The following is a 26,980-nucleotide window of genomic DNA, read 5'->3' on the forward strand; positions in this document are numbered from 1 at the left end:
TCTGAAGCGCGTCAGGTTTGGAACACCCTATATAGAAGCTTTCGCAGAGAGAAAAGGTATCTGGGAAGGGCCTCTAAAGGAGAGATGAAATGGTCTTAGAAAATGTGGAAAGCCCTTTTAAAAAGCTTCTAAGCTGCTCGTCTCTGTTGTGACAACATTTATTATGATAATAACCCAGGCATAAATGGAGCCATGGTGTCAGCAAGGTGACAGCAGTGAGTTCACTGAATAAAACTCCACTCTGTTTTTCTCAATACTCTACAGTTAGCAGGACAATCAAGAAACAAAATCACAAGCTTCAATTTGGAGGAAGGCATACGTTGGAAAAACTACGGAAGGTGGGCTTGATGATGACATTTTGAAAATGTTGATTATCTTGATTAAGGTATTATAAATGTTTCACCCTGCTCTGAAATCCGCTTCAAGGGATTTCAAATACTGTGGTTTATGTGTAATCAATGGGATTCAGAGGAAAGGGAACTAATGAAGCCTAATGATGAATAATTTTAATTGATCCAGGTTTTCGTGGCACTAGGAATCATTAGGCTTTGATTCAGTCGAAATTTGGGATTTCAAAACATGGGTTAAATGAAAATAGGTAAGCTATAAATGATCAGATGGGTCTTAAAGCACACTCATAAGAACACACAATAAGAAGGGAAAACAAGTATAAAAAGAATAAAGCTGTTTAATAAAAAATCTTTATCAAACACAGATGGAAATATGTAACAAGAAAAAAGTGCAAGGATACCTCTTACTGATCCTTCTGAAAACAATACAAGGTTGCAGTATTATATTGTGGCATTGTTTTCTCCTTGAATTTTACTCGTATCCCATTACATTCCAACTATCATATAGCACGGAAACACTGCAGCTCAAATTAAGTTATTTTTACTTTTAAGCAGAAGGAGTGTTCTAATTATTTCAGGTTTTTAAGAACCGTGTTTTTCCAAGTATAAATTCAATATTTAAAAAATATTATCCTCACAGCCTTCGTGTGTTAGTAATGCCAAGCTCATGTTTCTAATTAGCCAGAAAGCAGGTAGGCAGTAAAACATATTTGTGTAAAAAGGAGGGATAGTAAACGTAACTTCACACCTCATAAAAAGCTTTGTAGTCATCCCAATGGTGGCTCTCAGCGTCCTGTAAAATGCTTGTAGCACAAACTCTGACGCAGTAGTCCGTAACCTGAAACTGCAGACTGCTGATGAATTCCTGGTATCGTTGGATAGGCACCAGGAATATGGGTCTGTGCAGAGGGAATGATCAAAGAGACAGAGATTTAAAGCCTGTGCAGTAGGAGGTAACAATCTCCAGTACTACAAATGGTTTTGATTATTAGATATCAATCATTCATTTCCTCCCAATGCTGAAGTCTGCATCCACATTCACTTTCCAAAAAGAAAAAAAAAAAAAAAAAGCTGGTCTTTGTTTTGCAAGTCCTTTGAAAACGTACATCTGCTGTTCCGCAAATATGCGCTTCAACTTGAGACAAACTGCATTGTCAATACATCATTCAAAAATCAAAGTATTCTTTGTAAGCCTATTATTAGAGATCAGTGCATTATTTAGGCATTAGGTTATCGTTATTACAGAGAACAACATGCATTTGTCAGAACTAACTTTTATAAAGCTATCACACGTCCCACAAACACAGTCTTTATTTTAAAAATTGTAATTCTGTAGCTGTCAATTATCTCATAAACTGTTTTACAATATTCTACAGAAATAAAGGGATTGCTGGCACATTTTGTTTATAAATCTGAGTATGAATCACAATATCTGACTACTTCAGGGAATTAAAGAAATATCATAGTTATATCCTACATCAAGCCAAATTTACTTTTATCTCTAGCTATTTTTAGTACACTCTCTTATGCTTCCTCTCATTACTAGAAAAGAACTGCAAAGGCTGAATAAGGAATACAGACTAGATTCTTGGGCTCACACTGGAGTGTCCAGTCTACACGTTCCCTTTGCAAAAGGCCATGCCGTCTTCTAGAGAGTACAAGAGAAGCCAGATAGACCATGTGATTATACATCTGGTCATTTATGTTCTCTAGCCAGAAAACATTCGGTCTTTTTGGACCACAAATACATGAGCATTGAGACTGTCAATGGTTCCTTTTCACACATGAAAGATAGCGTCTATGAAATGGGCATTCTGAGATATGTTTACATTGGTCACAAGAATAGTCAGAAATGCAACTCTTCTCTAGGCCAGCTCCTATGGTCTAGTTGGTCTAGGAACCAAACAGAAGGGCATTTTCCACAAACATTGTTTTGTGTGACAGGGAGAAGTTTATTTTCCTTTTCAGTGTAATCTGTATAATGGGTCTTGTGGAATGGAAAGGCTTTGCGTGGTCACATCATAACAGCATGCTGAAAATAGTTCCTTCAGACTAGAGAGTCTGGGAAATGCAAAGGTCATCCCAGTGGGCCTTCAGAAGGAATACCTATCCTTCTTGCTACCTGTGTATCTGGTTTAATACAACCCATGCTCTACCTTTTTGACATTTTAGTCAAGACAAATGAAAATAATTCCTCATGTTTATTATTATTTTCTCCTTCTCAAATACCATTTCCAAGATTCCACTTCTGGGATATCCAAAGATAAATGATACTGCAAGCAGGGCCATCAACTTAGTGTAAAGGACACTCACTTCTTAGCATTTTCTTTCATCACACGATCATATTGCATAAAATGCTGGAAGACATACACAGCCGTGGAGAGCAGCGTGTGCAGGTTTTTCAGCGGTGCTCTGGAGGGAAACTCCTTGCTTCTCTCTTGCAGTCTGGCCAGGACAGCTGTTGCCACTTTACAACAGGCCTCCACAAAGTTTGCTCTAATTTCCTGAAAAGAATCATCTCTGCATGCCAGAGCCAGTGGAAGCATTATGTCAAGTTTTTCCATGATGTCAGAACAAAACTAGGGAGAAATAAAGGTAGCACTGAGTTATTTGTATTCTGACAGTGCCATGTAATTTATGTACAAGGAGACTAAATTCCAAAATAATGAATTTGGCATCAAACATAAATATAATGACACAACTTCATAATAATCGATGTCTCAGTGGCAGAAAGTTAAATGTTTTATGTCAAATAAAGAAATACCAAAATGATACTTCTCTACATATAAACTTCAAACCTTATGTTTGCCAGAGAGACATTATGAAAAACTCATGAAATAGCTTTCCATGACAATACTTTTATTTGTAGTTAATTGAACTCAGAAAGTATGTATCCATGATTACATTATTTTTGACTTACTCCTGGGTTGTTTTTTTTTTTTTTTTTTTTGCTGAACTGTCATAAAAGTGTGTGGTTTTTTTTTAATTAATCACCACATATAAATGAAGCTGTATCAGTTTAACTTTAATCTACGGGCATCAGAAACAATCTCATGTAGCATTTTCTTATTGATAGAGTCAGCAGCTTTTAGGAGTGATGCACTTAGCGTTTCACTAGTTATTATGAATTTACTCCTTCTTAATGGCAAAGGAGGTATGATGGATGGATGGATGGATGAAAAGGCTCACTTGCCTCTTCTCCAGAGAGGCCAACAGTGTTTCTGGGGAATGTACTGGAGCTTCAGGTGGCAGTGGGGGATTAAGGCCACTTTTGAAAACTCTCTTTCAAAAACATTTCAGTGATGAGTTGCTGACCCCACTGTAGACTTAATATTGAATAACTATACTTCTCCATTTCCGTAACTTCCTATTTTCTCAGTATGTTCTGTGACTCTCAAAACAAAGATGTAACACTGATGCTAATGGAATATTTACTAAGATGTAAGTCAAGATTTAAAGATTGCCCAAACCAATAAAAGACAACAACTCCTTCAACCTCCTAAATTTCTCCTGGGGGGAGGGGCGATCATTCAAAGGTATCACACAAACAGGCTGTTTCCCAAGTCCCCAGGAAGTCACAGAGGCCCTCTCTTTAGTTGCTTCAGATTCATGGGGTGAAAAGTTGGCAGCAGGTTTGAGTCCATTTTTGTTAGCACAGTGGTCCATGGATACCAGGAAAACATGGTGCTGGGTCAAGTGCCAAGGGTTTCCCAAGAGATCGCATCATTTTTCTGTTGGTTCCCTTTGCAATGGTTTATATGAAGAAAATATCATATGCCAATCTAATTTGAAAGGATTTCATTTAACACTTGCCTTTGCAATTTTCTTTGGTTGGTCTGCTTCAGGAACCACATAGCTATCTTGCCAAACTGGCAGGACATTTACAAGGTCCAAAGCATAGCTCACAGTTGAAAACCTTTCATTCTGTTCCTCTTGGAGAATTTTTGCAGAAAAATCTTCAATGGCTGTTGTTATACTATGTGCCATGGGAAGAGATACTTTTTTAAATGCACTTCTCCAGCCAAAATCTAATAAAGTAGCCTGAAATATAAATTTATATTCAGTTATATTAATCTTAACAACAAGTGTTTCTAGTGTTATAGATATAAAAGCATTACTTTCATTCAGCATGTTGAATATAGGTATTCTTTGATAAACTGTAAAAGCCATTCTTATAACCTAAAAATATTACCCAGTGAATAAAGCAATATACAAAACATGTGCATTTTTTATACACAGTAATATACTGACATTTCAATTTAATTCATCAGTGGATTTAATAAAAAACTTTTTTTTCAAAATTTAATCTCTTAAATATAGTTCAATAAAACCATCTTTATGAGAGCTGAAAGTTCTACTTGCTATTTATCACGTAAAGCAACCTTTAAATTCAATATATTTAATAAAGTCTAAATTAGATTTTTATAGTCTTTTTTATAGTTTATTGTTAACAAGTATTGTGACATAAGACAGCATTTAATATTCAATCTTTTATTTCTTTTTCACTGTCAGAAATCCAGACAAGCTTAAAAAAATAGCAATAAGAAATAAATTTCTTGGAGAAAATATACTGCTGCATGTTTCTAGATTTTTATTGCTGTAGAGTTTTATTTTGTTTCTCCACCCATAAAGTGGTAAGCATCGCTACTTTTGTTCCAGAAAATGAGGAATTAAAATAATTTGCATTGCTCTGTATGTGGGCAGTGGGAAAGGCTGGCATGGAAGCCAGTGTTATTTTTGGTTTTATTTTGGTCTTTGGCTCATGTGGCAACATATTTACAAATGGATATTTTCCTCAAACCCTCTAATATTCTCTAAAGTATAAATACATTATGGATAGTAGGTGGAATCTATGCTTAGTACTAAACTTTTCCCTCTTTAGTGCAATCTTGCTAACAGCAATAATTTATCTACCCCCAACTTCAGAAGACTCTAGGCTTGATATTTCTAACTGAATTACTTATTTCTCTGGATCTCAAGTTTTTTGTCAGAAAAATAAAAGAGATGAATTGAGTGATTTCTATAGTTCCTTTCAGTCTAAAATTACTGAGATTATGATCATTAGCTTAATTTTCTTGTATACAAAATTCTCACTAAGCATTAATCTAATGCATTTTGCATATGCCGAACAAATAAAGGTGATTTATCTTCTAGAGCTAAAATTCTATGATTCCATAACTCCCTAATCAGAAAAAGTGGCTCTCCTTCTCATTAAGCCTATAATTAAGATGTAATTCTCATATCCTTTCTAAAGTTTACTTGGACCTTTAGCATCATAGGGCCTACTTAAAGATAAACCTCTCATCTTTTTATTACATAAAATGAATCAACCAATCTACTCAGCTCATATAGTTTCTTTTCTCCTAAGTGCAACTTTGCATGTGTAGTCCTATGCCATATAGGTATTTTCCTGAGACACGTTTATGATAGAAATATGAAAAGGAACCTACCTTCATAAAAATTAACAACAACAATAAAACTCTGCTTTTTTGTTCCCCCACCAGGGAATCCCTATTCATTAAAATCATTCATTCACGCACTCAAGGAAATATGCTATGGGGAAACTGCCATTAATTGCCACGGTCACAGTGACTTTGAGGGTGGTGTGTGTGCTATAATGATTACCTTTGTCCACGGTCATTTATATGTGATTTTAATACCTTTGAAGGTATCTTTTCAAAATATGGAAAAGCAGGAACATTAATAGCTGCTCTTAAAAAGAAAACTGAAAACATTTACTACTCAAATCTCCTCCTAGAAGTCTATTTCTTTACATAAGATATCACTGGCTTACTTCTACTCTTCCCATCTGATGTTTGGAATCATAGACATTCCAGTTAGAATGCAGAACATTTACCAGTTGATCCAAGAAAGAAGAAGAAATAATATGGTTTTCTGTCCTGTGTGCCAAGGAGCACACCATCAAATCCCTTTCTTCTATCAAAGTGAAAGTAAAGCTGCTCAGCCGTGTCTGACTCTGTGACCCTGTGGACTGTAGCCTACCAGGCTCCTCTATCCATGGGATTTTCCAGGCAATAGTACCGGAATGGATTGCCATTTCCTTCTCCAGGGGATCTTCCCAACCCAGGGATTGAACCCAGGTCTCCCGCATTGTAGACAGACGCTTTACCGTCTGAGCCACCAGGGAAGCCCCTGGTGGGGCTTCTATTACCTAATGCTAATTTCTTAATATCTACTCTGATTTTTTATTAAAACACGATGTATAGGGACTTCCCTGGTGGTCCAGTGGCTAAGACTCCATGCTCCCAATGCAAGGAGCCCAGGTTCAATCCCTGGTAAGGGAACTAGATCCCACATGATGCAACCAGAAGTTTGCACGTCACCACTAGAAGATTCTACATGCTGCCACTAAAGATCCCACAATGTCACAATGAGTGAAAGAGGCCGACCTGCCCTGTGGACCAGAAACCAGAGACAGGACTGTATGTGGGGAGAAGCGAGGAGGAGAAGGGGCCATAGCTACTCTTGCAGATGTTCCCCAACACAGAGCGAGCGGGAGGAATCCCCTGATTTTCTCCAGCATCTACCCTCCAGTCTCCCCTCAGTGCTTTTCATTAACCAAACCTTCCCAGGTCCAGAAACCAAGAACACCCGGAGGATGTTTTTCTCTAAAATACAGAACGGAATGGAGAAAGAGTGGTGATGGATCTGAGAAAAAACAGGGACCTGTGGAGCACACTAAAATAAGAGGCTAGTTCAAACTATTCTCTCCTTGTTCCTTCCCTTTTTAATTACCGCTTTGTCACTTTTCAACAACTGTCTACAGTCCAAATTCTCAAGGTGTAGTCCCTGAGTTGGGATGAGAACAAAGATCTCTTTACCGCCACTTCCCTACTGCTTCCATGGAACACACTGTGCAACAGAGCAGTGTTCCCACTAAATTCAATTTTCATCAAAATTTCTAAGCCAATTTTGTTTTTGTTTGGTGGCAAAGGGTAAAAATCAAGATATTCTGATTCATAATGGAGTCACAGGAAAATGAGAATGTTATTGCATATGAATAAAAAACCACCACTCATTTTTCTTCACTTACCTCTGTTACTGGTAGCAGTTGCTCTGAAGTAATACTGGTCTCATTTGTTCTAGGTTTCTCTATTACAATTTCTCTATTGGATGTCTCCAAAATTCCTATGAAATAGAAAAGGACACAAACACAAATGTACATTAAGAAAAACAAACCATTGTGATCAGTAGGTTAAAGTTACTAATTATGTACAAAAGCTCTATCCACAGTACACACACACACTCAAGATAACACAGTCCAAAACATGTAGGGTGATATCTCCATTATGATAATGACAGAATCAAAATACAGAGTCCTTTTCTATACATAGAACTTGATGGAATTTATATGCTATTTATATTCATATTTGATGTACCGTGCAGGTATATATAATCTGTAAAAATCATATCCTTTAATAATTAATTCATTTTTATGTTAATAATGTAGGATAAATTGAGTAAAAACTGAATATTAATTTCCTTGTTCATTTAAAATGTTAAATTCCAAAGTAATGCTTTAAAAGCTGGTGGTCTTCCTTAACACCTTAATATTTCTTATTTGGAAGCAAGAGAACAAAAGCATGTGGATAAACACCAGAATATCAAGAAAAGTTATACTCTTAACGAATTTATCAATAATTCATTGGAAAAACACAAACACTGAGACAGATAAGAAATGATCTCTAGCTTCTAAAATGGAAACTAAAAAAAATGGAAATACTTCCTCGACTTTCATTTTTTATAATTAAAAAATTCTTTCCATGGGAAAAAAAATATACCAAAATGTAGTGAATAAATATGCCCAAAAGAAGTATTTCCATTTTCTATTATGGTTCTAGCCATTATACTTTAATTTGATATGAAGTGACTTAGCAACTATCTTTTGGTTTCACTTAGACTTGATATATGATGATGAATGGTACACCATGATTAATTATTCTTTTATTTTAATCATCATAAGAGGCACTTTCTCCTTATGTCTGGGGCAAACTGGATTTCCAAATATCAGTGATTCTTATCAGTAGGGCTCCTTCTGAAAAGTATAGTCATGAAGAAAATATGTGGGTTTTTTTGTTTGGTTTTTCTAAATATGGTTCTATAAGCTTAACTATGAATGATTCCTAAGTAATACAATTCACAGAAGTATTATCTTAAGAGGTAAATATTCCATCTGGTAGTTGATAACATCCTTTTGAGAAATTTTGTCAGTTTATTCTGAGGAAAAGTTTCCCTCAACTCTAGGGTTTCTAAATCATTTTGGATTTGCGAATGCTTCTGAGAACTTGATTAAAGTGACAGAGCACTTCATCCAAAATGCACAATATGACTGTGTGCACACACACACACTCACACACACTATTGGAGATCCCCAAGCCCTCTTGTAAAACACATTCATGGTCCTTGAGGGGCCACGGACTACAGTTGAGGAATCCTGCTTCATTTCTCAACACACATCACAACATAGATGAGGTTTTACATCAGTGTTATACCATTTAACCTAAAATGCTTTCTCTGTGGCTTATGTTTTATTGTATTTTTTTGCAGAAGATAGTGTCATTAATAAGGATCAATTTCAGTGCCGAAATAAAATCCAGATTAAGCAGATTTTTAAAAAAAGAAAAATGAAACCATAAGGTTATTAAAGAAAATATGGAATTTTTCTTCAAAAGATACAAGGTAGAGATTTTTCAGAAGGACAGAGAAGTTGTAAAACAATTATATGTAACAAAAATACTGTTAGTTGAAATAGATATGACAAACTGGCTCAGAATTCTCTCTCAATGCCCATACTTTTAAAAAAAATGAATAGACTTTAGCTTTTTGAGCAGTTTTAGTTTCCTAGAAAATTTGAGCAGAAAGTACAAGGTTCCCATATACTTCCTCTCACTCTGCCCTCAGTTTCCTCTACTGTTAACATCTTAATTTGGGGTGGGATATTTGTTACAACTGATGAACCAATCAGTTCAGTTCAGTTCAGTTGCTCAGCCATGTCCGACTCTTTGCAACCCCATGAACCACAGCATGCCAGGCCTCCCTGTCCACCACCAACTCCCGGAGTCCACCCAAACCCATGTCCATCGGGTCGGTGATGCCATCCAGCCATCTCATCCTCCATCGTCCCCTTCTCCTCCTGCCCTCAATCTTTCCCAGCATCACGGTCTTTTCAAATGAGTCAACTCTTCGCATCAAGTGGTCAAATATTGGAGTTTCAGCTTCAACATCAGTCCTTTCAATGAACACCCAGGATTGATCTCCTTTAGGATGTACTGGTTGGATCTCCTTGAAGTCCAAGGGACTCTCAAGAGTCTTCTCCAACACCACACTTCAAAAGCATCAATTCTTTGGCACTTAGCTTTCATTATAGCCCAACTCTCACATCTGTACATGACCACTGGAAAAACCATAGCCTTGATTAGATGGACCTTTGTTGGTAAAGTAATGTCTCTACTTTTTAATATGCTGTCTCGGCTGGTCATAACTTTCCTCCCAAGGGGTAGTGTCTTTTAATTTCATGGCTGCAGTCACCATCTGCAGTGATTTTGGAGCCCCCCCAAAATAAAGTCTGACACTGTTTCCACTGTTTCCCCATCTATTTGCCATGAAGTGATGGGACCAGATGCCATGATCTTCATTTTCTGAATGTTGAGCTTTAAGTCAACTTTTTCACTCTCCTCTTTCACTTTCATCAAGAGGCTCTTTAGTTCCTCTTCACTTTCTGCCATAAGGGTGGTGTCATCTGCATATCTGAGGTTACTGATACTTCTCCCAGCGATCTTGATTCCAGCTTGTGCTTCTTTCAGCCCAGCATTTCTCATGTACTCTGCATATAAGTTAAATAAGCAGGGTGACCATATACAGCCTTGACGTATTCCTTTTCCTATTTGGAACCAGTCTGTTGTTCCATGTCTAGTTCTAACTGTTGCTTCCTGACCTGCATACAGGTTTCTCAAGAGGCAGGTCAGGTGGTCTGGTATTCCCATCTCTTTCAGAATTTTCCATGGTTTATTGTGATCCACACAGTCAAAGGCTTTAGCATAGTCAATAAAGCTGAAATCGATGTTTTTCTGGAACTCTCTTGCTTTTTCAATGAACCCATACTGATAGATTATTATTAGCTAAATAATTTTTTAAGTTTGCCCATAATTTACATTAGAGTTCATTTTTTGTGTTGTGCAGGTCTACGGTTTTGCCAAAAGCACAATGTCATGCATCCACCATTAGTATCACACATATTAATTCCACTGCTCTGAAAATCACCTGTGCTCCACCTATAATACCTCTCCTCTCCTCTGCATTCTCCCTAACAACCACTGACCTTTTACTGTCTCTATACTTCTGCTTACCAGGTTGTCTTATAGTTGGAATTGTATAGTATGCAGGCTTTTCAAATTGGTTCCTTTCACTTAGCAACATACATTTAGGTTGTATTTAAGTTCTCCATGTGTCTGTGTGGCTTGATATTTCTTTTAAAAAATCACTGAATAATATTCCAATGTATTGACGTACCACAGTTTATCCATTGATCTACTGAAGGACAACTTAGCTGCTTCCAATTTTTGGCAATTAAGAATAAAACTGTTATAAACATTTATGCGCTGGTTTTTGTGTGGACGTAAGTCTTCAACTCATTTGCATACATACCTAGGGGTGTGATTACTAGATCATGTAAGACAATGTTTAGCTTTATAAGCTAAACCGTCCAGAATATACTATTTTACATTCCTATTAGCAATGAATGAGAGTTCCTGTTGCTTCACATCCTTGCCAGAATTTGGTGGTGTTAGTGTTCTGGGTTTTGTCCACTCTAGTAGAAGCATAATGGTATCTCATTGTTTCAATTTGCATTTCTCTGATGACATATGACGCTGAGCATCTTTTCATATGCTTATTTGCCATCTGTGTATCTTCTTTGGTGAGCTTTCCAGATCTTTTGCTCATTTTTAATCTGAGTTTTTTATTGTCCTGTTGAATTTTAAGAGTTCTTTGTATATTTTGGATACATGACCTTTATCAGATGTGTATTTTGCAAACATTTTTCTCAATTTATGTCTTGTCTTTTCATCCTCTCTATGATCATTGCTTTTTGCTTGGCAATTCCACTTTAGAAAATTACTGTCCAGATATACATGAGGACACACAAGACATAGTTCAGAGAAATACGCCACATCATTGTGGAAGCAAAATGAAGAGGACAAGAGCAAGGTGTAGGTGATTGTGGTACACACAGCAATAGAAAACTGTTCAGCTGCTTTTCTGAATATGAGGTGTTTCTACATGATTGTTAATAAAAAAGGATCTCTGTAGAGTATGACAAGATTTGTGTGATTTTCCAAGTCAATCGGAAAAAGTCTTCATTTTAACCATATATCCTTTTAACTTGCTTAAAATTTTTACTGTATGCCTGGACTATTATTCAAAAAATATTTCTTTAAAAAAGAAAAAATGATAAAGATCAAGTTGTCAATGACATGAAGAGGTAACACTTGGATTCTTAATGTTACTTTACTGTTCTACAGATAGAGCATAAAAACAACTGATGTAAAAGATATTTACCCTGGAAAAATAACATTAATACAAAGTACAAGTTTTACAGATCTATTCTTGAAAATAACTATTTGTCATGGTGTAGCTATAGTTTAAAACACGAAAAAGTTTAATTATCTTGTATTTATCATTTCATTTCCAAATATATTATGTTTATTCACTCAAAGTAATGGGCTTTGATGTTTACAAAAACCATCTGCCTATTTTCAAAATGAATTAAAAAATAAGATAAGCTTCCCAAGACTTCTTTTACTGGTGAGCAATTCTATAGTAAGAGAGAAAAAGAATTATTGAGCAATTATGATAACCTATATAGCATAATCTTCCCCCATCCCAATTAAAAAGATTTTTAAAAATTTAATCCTATACAGAGAAACCAAAAGGATTATTTTAAGGCAGGATTAGTAACACTGAATCTAGACTAGTAGGATATCTCACGATTTTAACAGATTGTGGCATTTTTACTTTTGTTTGGAATTCAAAATGGTCAATTTCAAAATTTGACACTGTCAAATGTTATGAGCTCTTTGAACATTTAACAAATTATTTCACCTATCTAAAATTAATATTGGACATGCCATACACTTATTAACATTGTCTAGAAAAGGTACCCCTTTTTTGGCTCATCGTTTTAAAGCATAGTTATTTGCATGCAATCAACAGTGGTTTCTTTAAGAGCATGCCCAGATTAAGGCCCTCAGTAGAGTGCAGAGGGTCACAGGGATGCCAGCTGCAGAGCAGCCTCCCCCTACGGAGTTCGCTGTGGTTCATTTTACACTTCTGGTTAGCTTCCACACTGCTGCTTTCTCTCATAGAGAGTAGAGGTTGGCAGTACTTCTCTGTGACATCCACTTTCACACCCAAATTGGTCTTCATAGGCTCCCATTGTGTGCACTACAAAGCAACTTGCCTTGTTGGCAGCTCTGAGTGGGAACTACAAGTCTTTCTTTTCTTCACTGTTCTTTTCTGGCTCACAAGCAACCTCCCACCAAAAGCTGAATCTGTAGAAGAGACTACATCCAAGAGATAATACTATGAAAAGTATGAAGAGAAGCCCAGGTGGCCACCTTGCAAATTTCCAATGTGGAAGCCTTCGACCTCTCTGCCCAAGAAACAGCTAAAGTCCTAGTGTAATGAGCTTTACAAACCCTAGGAGCCTCTTTACCTTAACTACATACGCCTCTCTAATACAAGCCCGTAACCATCTAGCTAAGGAACTCTTAGAAGCCATTTGACCCCTCTTAAGACCCCCTAAGAGTACAAACAATCTTTCAGAAGATCTGAAATCTTTGATTCTTCTGAGACAAACCCTAAGTGTTCTTCTTACATCCAATTGAAGCAGCCATTGCTCTTTGTCATTGCTGGGGCTAAAGAAAAAATGAGGGCCAAGAAACCGCCTGGTTTAGATAAATCTCAGATGCCACCTTTGGAAAATTTGAGGAACTGCCCGAAGAACAGCTTTATTCTGAAGGAGTATTAGAAGCGCTCCATAAATTAAACCTGAGGCCACACCACAAGATAAGATGACCTAAAAGAAATACAGTAAGATACCACAGCAGTCAAATAATGCCACATCATTTTTCTGAAATGACCAAAAGAGAAAACCATAGAATCATGACCAAACAAAAGCAAGTAAATATCATAAATAAATGTCTTTTCTTTCTCAGAAAATATGTCTTGTGTCTCTACAAAAATCTATTGTGTCAAATTCAAATTTCTGAAAGCACTGCCAGTTTGGCTAAATATACAATATAGTAGTAAACATCAAAGTAAAAGAGTAAAACATTTGGTTAATCATCTTTCTATTTTCTCTGTGTGATGTTAAACACCTGGATATTTTTTAAACATCTGGACAAGGAATTAAAAAAACCTTATTTTTCATCATATTGTTTTGGTTACATAGACATAGCAGGCAACTCCTTCCAAGATCTTTATTAGCAAAATATGCTCCAATCAAAACAAATACACAAAAACCAAATGACTTGATCTGAACCACCTTCTCCCCAACACAAGTTTTCTAAGCAAAACATTAACTATCAGGATAACCTAAGATTCATCTGATTTTTTAATCATTCAAAAATCATTTCCTTTGGGATTTAAGAAGCCATGTCTTTTGATAAGAATTGATTAATGTGGCTACACTGAATAAAAGATTTGAATTTTTTCTTAAAGATTTCCCTCAAGATCATTCTTTTCAGGAAGTCATTTACATGAAGTTATGTCAGGTTAAATCTTGGCTTTATTACAAAAATATATGAATGAAGAACACATATTTCACAAGATGTTCTAATACTTAGACATTTCTTATAGTCATTCAAATTTCCTTCCACATACTATGTTTGATAACCCACAAATGTCTTTCTATAATAAGTATTATTAATATGATACTGAAGTTTCCTTTATCTGCCATGCTGTTTAGATGATGACAAATTTGGGGTAAGACTTCCCTGGTGGCTCAGACGGTAAAGAATCTGCCTGCAATGCAGGAGATACAGGTTTGATCCCTGGGTCAGGAAAATCCCCTGGAGGAGGGCATGGCAACTCACTCCAGTTTTCTTCTCTGGAGAATTCCATGGACAGAGGAGCCTGGCAGGCTACGGTCCATGGGGTCACAAAGAGTCAGACACAACTGGGAAACTTTTAGTCACTCACTCAGTATATTGTGCAATAATTATATATTTTCTCTGTTAATTTTATTCAATGAATCTAATTATTGCTCTCATGCACGGCATTTGCAAGTCTCAACACTGCTTGATCTCAATCCAGTGCTGTTGAATCAGCTTTTTCTTATTTTCCTTTTTCCTGAAATCAGTATATGTCAAATCTTTGCTTCAATTCTTGGCTATTTAAGTTTTATATCTTTACAATACCTCTATTATACAATTTTAGGTTTGAATTTATGCTTCCCTTAAGAAGAATAAAGTTCTCAGAACTGAGTTATTTCAAGAGCTTTGCCTAAGACTAACATAAGATGAATCAAAATGGATAGGTATCTAGATACTTTGGAGTTCACCCTGTTTCTTAATCCACACCTTGGGAAAGACCTACAAGAGATGTGGATGAGAGATGCCAAATCTAGCCAGGCATGATGGATGCGTACCAACACCAAGTGCCAACTGCTTGTGGCACCAACAAGTCAATAAAAAATCAGAACATCATATTTCTCTATTCAGATCTCTCTTTGATCTGGTCGGTTCCATCTAGAAGATCCCCTTAGATCCTCTGGATCTAAGAATCCTCTAGATCCTTAGGGCTCACATTCCCTCCTAATAAATCTAACCTTTCATTCTGACTTTTAATTTTCACATCTGTTCTATGTTTTTATTATTTTTCTCATTTGATTTTTGTCAGATTCAGAAGTCTATATTCTACATTTTTTTTCAAACTACAACCAAATTCGGGAAAAAAAAATGATCTACATTATTTATTTTATGATTTTATGGTGCTATTTAAGCTTAACCTGAAACACAGAAGGCCAGTAAGCTACGCTTAATATAAAGTAAACTCCAGTTCTATAACTTTTCTAACATTATCTACCTAGGCTAGGTAACCAAAGAAATACAAAGGTAAATACATTAAACTAAATGTCATTCTTCACTAAGAAATCAGGTTTGGAAGTTGTTTTTGCAATTTGTAGATTAATTGTTAATCACTTGCTTCCCTCACTTTGTTTTGCAAATGCAGCCACTATTTACATTTATTCTCCTTAAAATAACATGGTGCATTACGTAAAACAGAACTTTGGATAACTCACTCCGATATGTATGAAAATCTTTATAAATATAGACATGAAAACAGAAAGCATATCTTAACCCATTGTGCCTCTGAATTCTACCTTTAATGTTAGAAACAGTATTCGAACACACATAGCACAGTTTTTTTAAAAAAAAGAATTTTGTTAAGACTAACAAAAAACAACTTATTGTATACTTAGAATTACAATGGTAACAACTCACATTTACTGCTTATGATACGCTAGCCATTCTCTTAAATATTTTACATTCATTAAATCATCAAATTCTCAAATGTCTACATAGTATATTGGAATCTAAAGTACCAAATTCTGAAAGAAAATAAAGAGAAACTTGACTTAGTCCTATACTATCATTTTAAAGATGAGAAAATGGTGGTCTAAGGAAACTAACATTTTGCTCAAGGTCATCAGGCTGCTGGCAACAAAAAAACGTGCTACTAGATCATCCAGTGTGCTTGTTCTTTCCATAGGCCAGGTTGCGCTTCTCTGAGTTTAAAAAAAAAAGTTGATCTAATTTTAGTTAAAGATAATGATCCAAGATTTACTTACAATGATTTCTTAATTCAAACTATTCAATGAATTTCTTAATCCATTGATAACATACAAAGGATAAAAATGTAATTTCACACTGTGCTTTATACTTAATATTTATTTTAAATTCTACCACATATATATTTTTTTTTTTCAGGTAATGGTATAGATTCAGTTAGCAGGAGGCAAAAACAGAGAGAAATATAGATGTGCAGAAGAGCATTTTACCTGAAGTATTCCTGGGTATCCTGAGCCATAAGAACATTTCTTCAAACAACTCCTGGACATTTTTTTCCAACTTCAAAAATGATTTTACTAGCTGTGATAAGAACTTGAGTTCATCTAAGGAGAGGAAAAAGTTTCTTCCTTTCTGTGGGTATTCAGGAGTAACTGTAAAAAGAGTGGATCAATACTATTGAACATGATACATGTTTTCTCATTCAATATTAGAACAGTCTATGATTCAAAATTAACAAGATCCTTAATAATTAAATCAAGTTTTTTCTTTAGTAAATACAGATAAAATTTCCTAGGAGAATCATTCCCCCTCCCCTGCTGGGAAGCTAGAGATAAGTTTGATGCAAACATGACAATTAAGTAATCATGTTAAATGATACAGTTATTAACAGGAAATGTGATTTGTTGTTGCAAAATCATATCTTATACAATTATTTTTTTCTTTTTTTTAGGTATGGCATAATTTGATTCTAGTCACAAGGAAGTATAAAATAAAACTAAACTCAGGGACTTTCTACCAAAAAGCTGATGTATTCCTCAAACGTGTCATGTTGGGAAACACAAAGACTAAGAAATGTTCTGGTCAAAAGGAGTCTAAAAAGATATAACAAGTGAAATCAATACATGATCAGTATTTTACTTTATCTTATTATAAAGAGCATTATTAGGGTAATTTGGTGAAATCTGAGTAAGGAAGACCTTTGAAGAAAGTAGGGAAAGCCAATAGACCATTCAGGTAGGACCTAAATCAAATCCCTTAAAATTATACAGTATAAGTGACAAATAGATTCAAGGGATTAGATCTAATAGACAGAGTGCATGAAGAACTGTGAATGAAGGTTCATGACATTGTACAAGAGGCAGTGATCAAGACCTCCCCCCAAAAAAGAAATGCAAAAAGGCAAAATGGTTGTCTGAGGAGGCCTTACAAATAGCTGAAAAAAGACAAGAAGCAAAAGGCAGAGAAAAGGAAAGAAATACCCATTTGAATGCAGAGTTTCAAAGAATAGCAAGGAGAGACAAGAAAGCTTTCCTAACTGATCAATGCAAAGAAACAGAGGAAAACAATAGAATGGGAAAGACTAGAGATCTCTTCAAGAAAATTAGAGATACTAAGGGAACATTTCATGCAATGATGGGGACAATAAAGGACAGAAATGGTATGGACCTAACAGAAGCAGAAGATATTAAGAAGAGGTGGCAAGAATATACAGAAGAACTATACAAGAAAGATCTTCATGGCACAGATAACCATGATGGTATGATCACTCACCTAGAGCCAGACATCCTGGACTGGGAAGCCAAGTGAGCCTTAGGAAGCATCACTATGAACAAAGTTAGTGGAGGTGATGGAATTCCAGTTGAGCTCTTTCAAATCCTAAAAGATGATGCTAAGAAGTGCTGCACTCAATATGCCAACGAATTTGGAAAACTCAGCAGTGGCCACAGGACTGGAAAAGGTCAGTTTTCATTCCAATCCCAAAGAAAGGCAATGTATAAAGAATGTTCAAATTACCACACAATTGCACTCATCTCACACGCCTGGAGAATCCCAGGGACAGCAGAGCCTGGTGGGCTGCTGTCTATGGGGTCGCACAGAGTCGGACACGACTGACGTGACTTAGCAGCAGCAGCAACAGCACACACTAGCGAAGTAATACTCAAAGTTCTTCAAGCCAAGCTTTAACAGTATGTGCGCCGTGAGCTTCCAGATGTTCAAGTTGGATTTAGACAAGGCAGAGGAACCAGAGATTGAATTGCCAACATCCGTTGGATCATTGAAAAAGCAAAAGAGTTTCAGAAAAACATCTATTTCTGCTTTATTGACTATGCCAAAGCCTTTGACTGAGTGGATTACTACAAACTTGGAAAATTCTGAAAGAGATGGGAATACCAGACCACCTGACCTGTCTCTTGAGAAATCTGTATGCAGGTCAGGAAGCAACAGTTAGAAGTGGACATGGAACAGCAGACTGGCTCCAAATTGGGAAAGGAGTACATCAAGTCTGTACATTGTCACTCTGCTTATTTAACGTATATGCAGAGTACATCATGCGAAATGCTGGGCTGGATGAAGCACAAGGTGGATTCAAGACTGCCGGGGGAAATATCAATAACCTCTCACATGCAGATGATACCACCCTTATGGCAGAAAGTGAAGAAGAACTAAAGAGTCTCTTGATGAAAGTGAAAGTGGAGAGTGAAAAAGTTGGCTTAAAGCTCAGATAACTAAGATCACAGCACCCAGTCCCTATTCATGTCAAATAGATGGGGAAACAGTGAGAGATTTTATTTTGGGGGGGGCTCTAAAATTGCTGCAGATGGTGACTGCAGCCATGAAATCAAAATACTTTTGTTCCTTGAAAGAAAAGTTATGACCAACCTAGACAGCATATTAAAAAGCAGAGACATTACTTCGCCAACAAAGGTCGATCTGCTCAAAGCCATGGTTTTTCCGGTAGTCATGTATAGATATGAGTTGGACTATAAAGAAAAGTGAAAGTGAAGTTGCTCAGCCGTGTCCGACTCTTTGCGACCCCATGGACTGTAGCTTACCAGGCTCCTCCCACCATGGGATTCTCCAGGTAAGAGTACTGGAGTGGGTTGCCATTTCCTTCTCCAGGGGATCTTCCTGATCCAGGGATCGAACCTGGGTCTCCTGCATTCCAGGCAGATGCTTTAACCTCTGAGCCACTATAAAGAAAGCTGAGCACCAAAGAATTACATACATGAGGTCTCAAAGAGTCGGACACGACTGAGTGACTGAACTGAATTGAGTAAGGTCTACAACCTAATGTTATTTATTGCATAACTGTTAGTTTTCTGATTTAGACAACTATAAAGAAGGCTGAGCACCAAAGAATCGATGCTTTTGAACTGTGGTGTTGGAGAAGACTCTTGAGAGTCCTTGGAATGCAAGGAGATCAAACCAGTCCATCCTAAAGGAAATCAGTCCTGAATATTCACTGGAAGGACTGATGCTTAAGCTGATTCTTCCCCCACAGTATCTAACAACACTGTTTTAATCATCACACCTCAGTTCATGATTTCTATCTGCCCAAGCATACCTATGTTTCTCTGTTAACCAAGCTAGGGTGGGGTTTTCCCCAGCAGGAGTTCCTTCTGCTTTTGCCTTCGCTGAATTAATCTCCTTTTCTTTCTTTCAAGTTTCAATTCACTCCTCTCCTCCAAATCACCTCTCCATAAAACCTTATCTGGATGCAATCAATCCAGGAGTTTGCTTTCCCCCTTTAAGCTGATCTGGTCTTCACCTATTTGGTTTTTCTGTTTTATCACTGTAGAACTGTCTTACTTCAAGAAATCTGCAGCATAAATGTTTACACACAGGCAACTATGTTTAGCTGGCCACCAATTATAGTTATAAAATGTATGAAATAAGGATTATTGTTTTATTAAGGAATGAGATCTATGATTTTTAGGAAATACAAATTTCTCCTAAATCCTAAGAAAAGTATAAAGAAAAAAACTAAATTTTCACTTTAGAGCAAGACAGTATTAAAATCACCATCAAATAACAATTAATAAGTTCATGAAAAAAATAAAAATAACTATATAGCTGAGGGCCTTTCCCTCATATATATTTAAAAAATTTTTTTCTAAAATATAAAATTCTGTCTATCATTTAGAATATTAAGAACACATTTTAAACTTTTCTTCATGACAAGGTTTTGAAGACAGTTACTTATTTCTGTGCTGCACTCAGTGACTAGTGTCTTTCCCTTTGTTAAACGCATTTCTCAAAAGATATAACCATTGGAAAAGGGTTCTATGATCAGATAGATTTGGGAATTACTAGATACTAAATATTCTCTAAAGTGATTCACAAGGAATTCCCTGGTAGCACAGTGGTTAGGATTCTGCTCTCTTAACTGCTAGGGGCCTGGGTTCAATAATCCCTGATCTAGGGGAACTAAGATTTCACAAGCCACAGAGCATGGCCAAAAAATATATAAAATAAAAGTTATTCACAGTGCAAATTAGTATACTAAAGTCTATCCTCCTCCTCCTCCTAAGTCGCTTCAGTCATGTCCGACTCTGTGCGACCCCAGAGATGGCAGCCCACCAGGCTCCCCCGTCCCTGGTCTATGCAGTTCTATAATAAATTTAAAATATTAAAAATTTAATGTTTCTCTAGCTTTTTTGACCAATGAACACCAGTTCACCAACATGTCAGTCACTTTCTAGCATTTTCTCAAACAGCAGCTGAGGGGACATTGTTCTGGGGTCTGGATTACAATCCCACTTGAGCATCTACAGCTGCTTTGTAGTGTTTCCCCCCATTTTAGGCCTTTCCTTGTGGGTTCTTGTTGCTACTTTTTCCACTCATAAACTCTTGCTCCCAACTGCTGTTGCTGTTCGGCCGCTCAGTGGTGTCTCTTTGCAACCCCATGGACTACAGCACGCTAAGCTTCCCTGTCCTTCACTGTCTCCCAGAGTTTGCTCAGACTCACGTCCATTGAGTCGATGATGCCATATAGCATCTTGTTATTTTTCAGGCTTTTCTGAGAAACTAATGAAAGTCTTCAAAATTTTCCTAGACCCTCTAATTGAAAAAAAAAAATCATGTAGTCATAGCTTCAGGGCTGAACAGGACCACCTGAAGTTCATCCATGGCTGTCATAGGACACAGTGGTCCAGGACCTTGTGTTTTATTAAAAGTGCAAATTCCTAGATCATCTCCAGATCTCTTTTAAGCAAATGCCCCAGGTGAGTTTTCTGCACAGAAAAGTTTGAGACTACTACCTGAGGGATCTAATTAAAAACCTTAGTGGTTGCAAAGCACTCTCTAGGCATTAGAAAACTTGGATTTTAGTCTTAGCAAGTCAACTAAAGAGGTGCTATTATATGTATATAAAACATATATTTACATATATAAAACATCAATGACTTAAAACTCCACATTTTCCAAGGTCACAAAATTTATTTATGACTTTTTTTCATTTCTGGAAGAAATATGGAATGTCTGTTGGGAATTACTAAGGTAAATGAATTATTATGTATCTATACATTTTCCCTGGGCAAAAGAAGAACTTGTCCTCAAAAAATACCTAAAGAATAATTAGAGTTCTTTAGGCACACTCATCAGAAATGTAAAATGATTTCCTCGAGTTCAGAGACTATGTCCAGTTTATTCACTATAGTATCTGAAGAATCCAGCACAAAATAGACACTCAAAAATACTAGTTAGAAAAAAATGCATGCAATCCCTAGAAATAGCTAACAAAGAAAAATACAAAACAAAAAGATTTCATACTTAATCCCATCAAAACAATAAATATGTAAGTCAATATTCAAATAATTACAGTATTATATGTACATTCTTGTCAGTATTTTGACAAAATAGATTTCAAAATTATTTCTAAAATAGAAAATGTGTGCAAAAGGATATAAAAACAATGATGAAGTGGAAACTTTATAAAGCATAGTGATACAAGTTTTTTGTGTTTAAAAAGTAAAATTATACTTTAGAAAATACTCCATTATTAAAAAAATTCACAGATATTCATAGATCTTTTGTTTTAAAAAATAGAAAATCTCTCTCTTCTGTCTATTTATATTTACATACACAAGCTGTTGCTGCTTAGTCGATTCAGTCGTGTTTGACTCTGTACAACCCCACAGACTGCAGCCTGCCAGGCTCTTCTGTCCATGGGATTCTCTAGGCAAGAATATTGGAATGGGTTGCCATGCCCTCCTCCAGGGGATCTTCCTGACCCAGGGATCAAACCCAGGTCTCCTGTACTGCAGGCAGATTCTTTACCGCTCAGCCACCAAGGAAGCCCCTTATACACATACACATACATACAAATACATATACACATACATACAAACACACACACGGACTTCCCTGGTGGCTCAGACAGTAAAGCGTCAGCCTATAATGCGGGAGACTTGGGTTCAATCCCTGGGTCAGGAAGATCTCCTAGAAAAGGAAATGGCAACCCACTCCAGTATTCTTGCCTGGAAAATTCCCATAGACAGAGGAGCCTCATAGGCTACAGTCCATGGAGTCACAAAGAGTCAGACACAACTGAGCATCTTGTTTTCACTTCACTTCTCTCTCTCTCTCTCACACACACACACACACACACACACACACACACACACACACACACATATATATCACTCAGAGGATATATACTATAAATTATATACTTACAAGTGTTTTTCACCCAGTAACTAATAGTTAAAATATTAACTCCATTATCTTGTAGCAAAAATAAGGACACTGAAAATAAATCTAGGACATTAAAGCTCCTCACATTTGAACTGCAACAAAGCAGCTTTTGGAATAAATATCAAAGTCCAGCTAAATCAGACAGACCATAAAAATGTGGGTTGCAGCTGAAAGTACACATATTATTTTCCAAAACCATTAGCAACAGAATTCTTGTTAATGATAGCATTAAGATACAGGAGAAAATGAGAAGCTAGCAAAATCAGATAATCTGAAGCTGGTGGATCAGTATAATAGGATAAAAGGTGCACATTTTCGTTTTCCCAAGAAAAACGAACACTAGCCACCCTATTATTGACTGTAAATGGATCCATTTTCAGCGAGGAAGTATTCTTGGTGCCACCAGAGAAGCAATGTTAAAAAAAAGAGGCGACACACAAAAGCTATTGAAAGTCTCATTTTGCCGGATGAAATTCATGACATAATCCAAATGGAAGATATTTGTTCCAGTGAAGAGAACTTTTTAACAATATTGCAATAAGGAGTCAGCAGACACTGCTTCGGAACAAATAACAAGCAGTACTTTCCCAGTACCCAAGTCACTTCCTGAGAGCAGGCGAGGCTGTAGAGACCACTCTAGAGTTCCAGCGGCCAGAAGGAGCCCTGTGCCTCTCTGAGCACCTGTTCCAAGGAGCCACACAACAGGGGAAGAAACAGGATGCAAACCCTATATCCCTTCTTTGTTATGGGAGCCTGGTTAGTAGACAGAAATCATGGAGGACCTGCAGGCATGGCTTTTTGTCACACTCACCAAGAAGAAATCAAAGCTGTTCCCTCCCGCCCTTCCCACGGCATTATTTTCATAACTTTATGTATTTCCCACATCTATATGGCTAGGGCGAAGAAGGCAATGGCACCCCACTCCAGTACTCTTGCCTGGAAAATCCTATGGAGAGAGGAGCCTGGTGGGCTGCAGTCCATGGGGTCACTGAGGGTCGGACACGACTGAGCGACTTCACTTTCACTTTTCACTTTCATGCATTGGAGAAGGAAATGGCAACCCACTCCAGTGTTCTTGCCTGGAGAATCCCAGGGACAGGGGAGCCTGGTGGGCTGCTGTCTATGGGGTCGCACAGAGTCAGACACGACTGAAGCGACTTAGCAGTAGCAGCATATGGCTAGGGAGGCACTTGAGACAGAGACAAAGAATATCTCCACCTTACTTTTCAAAACTGAATTCAATGTCTCATCTCTTTTGACGAAGTTTCTATATGCACCACCCAAAACGGATAGGGTAAAGTAAAACTTCACAGTAAACTGAGTGAATAGAGGACTAACAGGAGGAAGTGAATAACTCTGAAGGTGAGTTCAAGTGCAACCAGACCCAAGGGATATGTGAGCATCTGGCTCTGTGGACACTGAGATACCCCACACATAAACTTCAGGACCCCTCTTCTACACGGTGAGAGGATGAAAAAAGCAGTATGGGAAAAGCTGAGCTTCAAAAAGCTAACTGAATCTGAATTCAGGAAATGTTCAGACTCCTCGAAGCTGGAGGTTGGGCTCCCCCTCTCTTTAGCTCTTTCCCTACTTTTGTTTCTTCCTCCATCTTTTTTTTAAACATTTTTTTTTTTTTTGACACGGACGATTTTTAAAGTCTTTATTGAATTGGTTATTGTTTTCATGTGATGTTTTGTTTTTTTTAGCCGTGAGGCATGGGTTAGTTTCCCAACGAGGGGTCGAACGCAGAGCCCCTGCCTTGGAAGGCAAAGTCTTACCCACTGGACGGCCAGGGAAGTCCCCTCCATGTTTTATTACGTGGCATGCTTCTACTTCTAGCACCGCTACAAGAAGTCTAAGAGGTAGCATGGTAGAGTAGTTAACATGGAATTGTGAGACCTGAGGGCCTGGATTCAAATCCTGGCCCTGCTCCCGACTAACTTTCCATAAATTCCTTACTATCTTTATGCTGCACTAGCATACAAGATTTAATTGAGTAAATACAAGAGCAGTTCCTGAGAGCTAGTAAGGGCTATATAAACACGTGACATTATCACCACCTCCTCTGGGAAGCCTGGCCTCAGGGTCTAGGCCAGCTGAGTTGCCCGTTTTCTGTGATCCGCCCTATTTCACTGCACGTACCGTTATTTCAGCACTTGCTATATCATTTATAATTATTAGTTTGGGCGTTGTCTCCTCAAACTTTAATCTGAAAGGCAGATATTGTTCCCCTTATATTGCATTCCCAGTATTTATCATAGTGTCTACCGTGATGAATGAGTTCAAAATGAGAAACACTGGTTTAGTGTCAGAGACAATACCAACTGCTCTTAACTTCTTTTATTTGACTTTTTACCCTGGCCATAAAAAAAAAAAAAAACTTCTTTAGTAAAATACTAATAGTAAATGAATTTAATGTTAACCATTAAATGCCAATTTTAACAGTCATATTTAATAAAATATGCCAATTTTAATTTTAATATCTTCAGGAGAAAGAACCGTAAGCAAAGACCTGTAAACTACTTTAAATATCACTGTTATTTAATAGGCTCCATCTCTAAGCTTGAACATTTATAAAGTTTAATGGTCCACGCTAAGATCTTAGAACCACTCTAAGACCTTCCAATGCTGCTTAGCTGTGTCAACCCTTCAAAACACTGGTTTTGTTGCCGTGTGTGTGGTCATCTTTTTCAGAACCTCAAAAGCTATGCACCTATGTTCACAGAAACAATGCCTTGCATGCAATTCTAAGAGTTTCCCAGATCCATTGAAGCCTTCAGTCCTCATTGATAAACTGGTTAAGGCCCTCTGCCTCGGTTTACCTGACTTGAAGAGAAGTCAGATGAGCAGATCTCAAGATCTTCCTCTCACTGAGGAGAGTTGTATTATAATATCTTCTAGAAATTTCTACTTCCCCTTGCAAGAAGAATGGGCTAACTTCAGTTTCTACTTCATAATCTCATCACTCTTTCTGTACGATAAAAGGTCTCAAAAGATTTACAGAGACAACTCTGCCCACTAAGACAGAGGCTCTGGGTATGGTGAGAGAACCCTCTTGCTGCTCATGAACTTAGATAAACACGCAGATTCGTATTAACTGGCCACTGCTTTGATAGTGGGACATGATGACCAAGTCACTCAGCTAGAAAAGATTGAATTGCTAGTATAATACTAGCAGTGTGGACCATATCTGCACGTTCTGTATCTTCTTTCTCTGTTTTAGGCCAAGAGTTGTTATGCTTAGCTGTGCATCCATTGACAGGATTGGTAATCATGGTCTAAGACAAGTAGGCCTATGGACAGAATAAATGCTCACAACCCACCCTCAGTCCCCACGTGACTTGGAGATTTGCTATTCCTTTTGGCGGGGTGCACACAACAAATACCTTCTTGCTTCACATACCACTGGCTGAAACAGGTGGAGATAAAGTCATCTTGAAACTATTCTTCTGGGTCAGTGAGAAACTAAAAAGAATCTGCTTCTATTATTACCCTTTTATGATTTGGGGGCCAACACCAGCTCCACTGGGTGCTACCTAAATGTGCTGCTGAATGATAACAGAATTCTCCCACACTCCATTCCATCTTCTCTGGCAACAGCTGTCAGTATTACAACAACAAGGGATCAGACTTCTCATCCATCTGCCAAGGGTAGGTACAATATTCCTGTCCCTCTCCTATTTTCTCTCTTTGTTATTTTGTTTACCTGACTGAGAACATGAGAGAGAGTATCTGACTCCTGATGTAACCACTGTTATTTGAAGATGCTAATCAAAGAATGGCTCACATTTGAATTCAGCCAAAATTGAGAAATGTACCCAGGACAAATCTCTGAGTATTTTCTCAGCTGACTTTTGCTTTATGCTGGTTTAACTCCCAGTTATAAATACACAGATATGTTGACCCTCTTAAAGAACATCTTAATAAAAACACATCTCTAGTGTAATGAGAAAGGGTTTAAATTTTAAGTACAGTATGCTAATAGGACATTATTAATGAAATATCTTCTTAATATCCTTTTCTCAGTCTCAAATTTTGGTAGAGTTAATTATATCTATCATAGGTGTTACTTTCTATTATCATGACCAAAAATTAACCTATAGAAAAATCTTGAAGTTAACAATTCATTTTTACTATACTCTAAAAGGTTGTATCTGAGAACTGGTATTTCATTTTTTTAAAGATATGCCATGAGAGATATTACATTATCAGTTCATAATATAACATGTTTAAAAATGGATTCTAAAAATTTAGCCTTGGAATAAAAATAATGCCATCATCAAAAAGAAGAATTTAAGATACCTGAGTATATGCTTCCTAATATAATTCTAATTGAATCAT

General features: G+C 37.0%; 1 protein-coding gene across 1 annotated transcript in view; it reads right to left on the minus strand.

Moving 5' to 3' along the window:
• Window positions 1-26,980, minus strand: part of KIAA0825 (KIAA0825 ortholog) — a 395,065-nt gene that overhangs the window by 292,249 nt on the left and 75,836 nt on the right. Inside the window, exons 5-9 of the mRNA XM_068980982.1 lie at window positions 16,432-16,593; window positions 7,405-7,499; window positions 4,164-4,391; window positions 2,664-2,929; window positions 1,099-1,249 (exon numbers count right to left, since the gene is read on the minus strand). Coding sequence (XP_068837083.1) covers window positions 1,099-1,249; window positions 2,664-2,929; window positions 4,164-4,391; window positions 7,405-7,499; window positions 16,432-16,593 — 902 coding nt within the window. The remainder of the gene's footprint in view (window positions 1-1,098; window positions 1,250-2,663; window positions 2,930-4,163; window positions 4,392-7,404; window positions 7,500-16,431; window positions 16,594-26,980) is intronic.

The sequence above is a fragment of the Capricornis sumatraensis genome, chromosome 9 (assembly GCF_032405125.1).
Source record: "Capricornis sumatraensis isolate serow.1 chromosome 9, serow.2, whole genome shotgun sequence".
Lineage (NCBI taxonomy): Eukaryota > Metazoa > Chordata > Mammalia > Artiodactyla > Bovidae > Capricornis > Capricornis sumatraensis.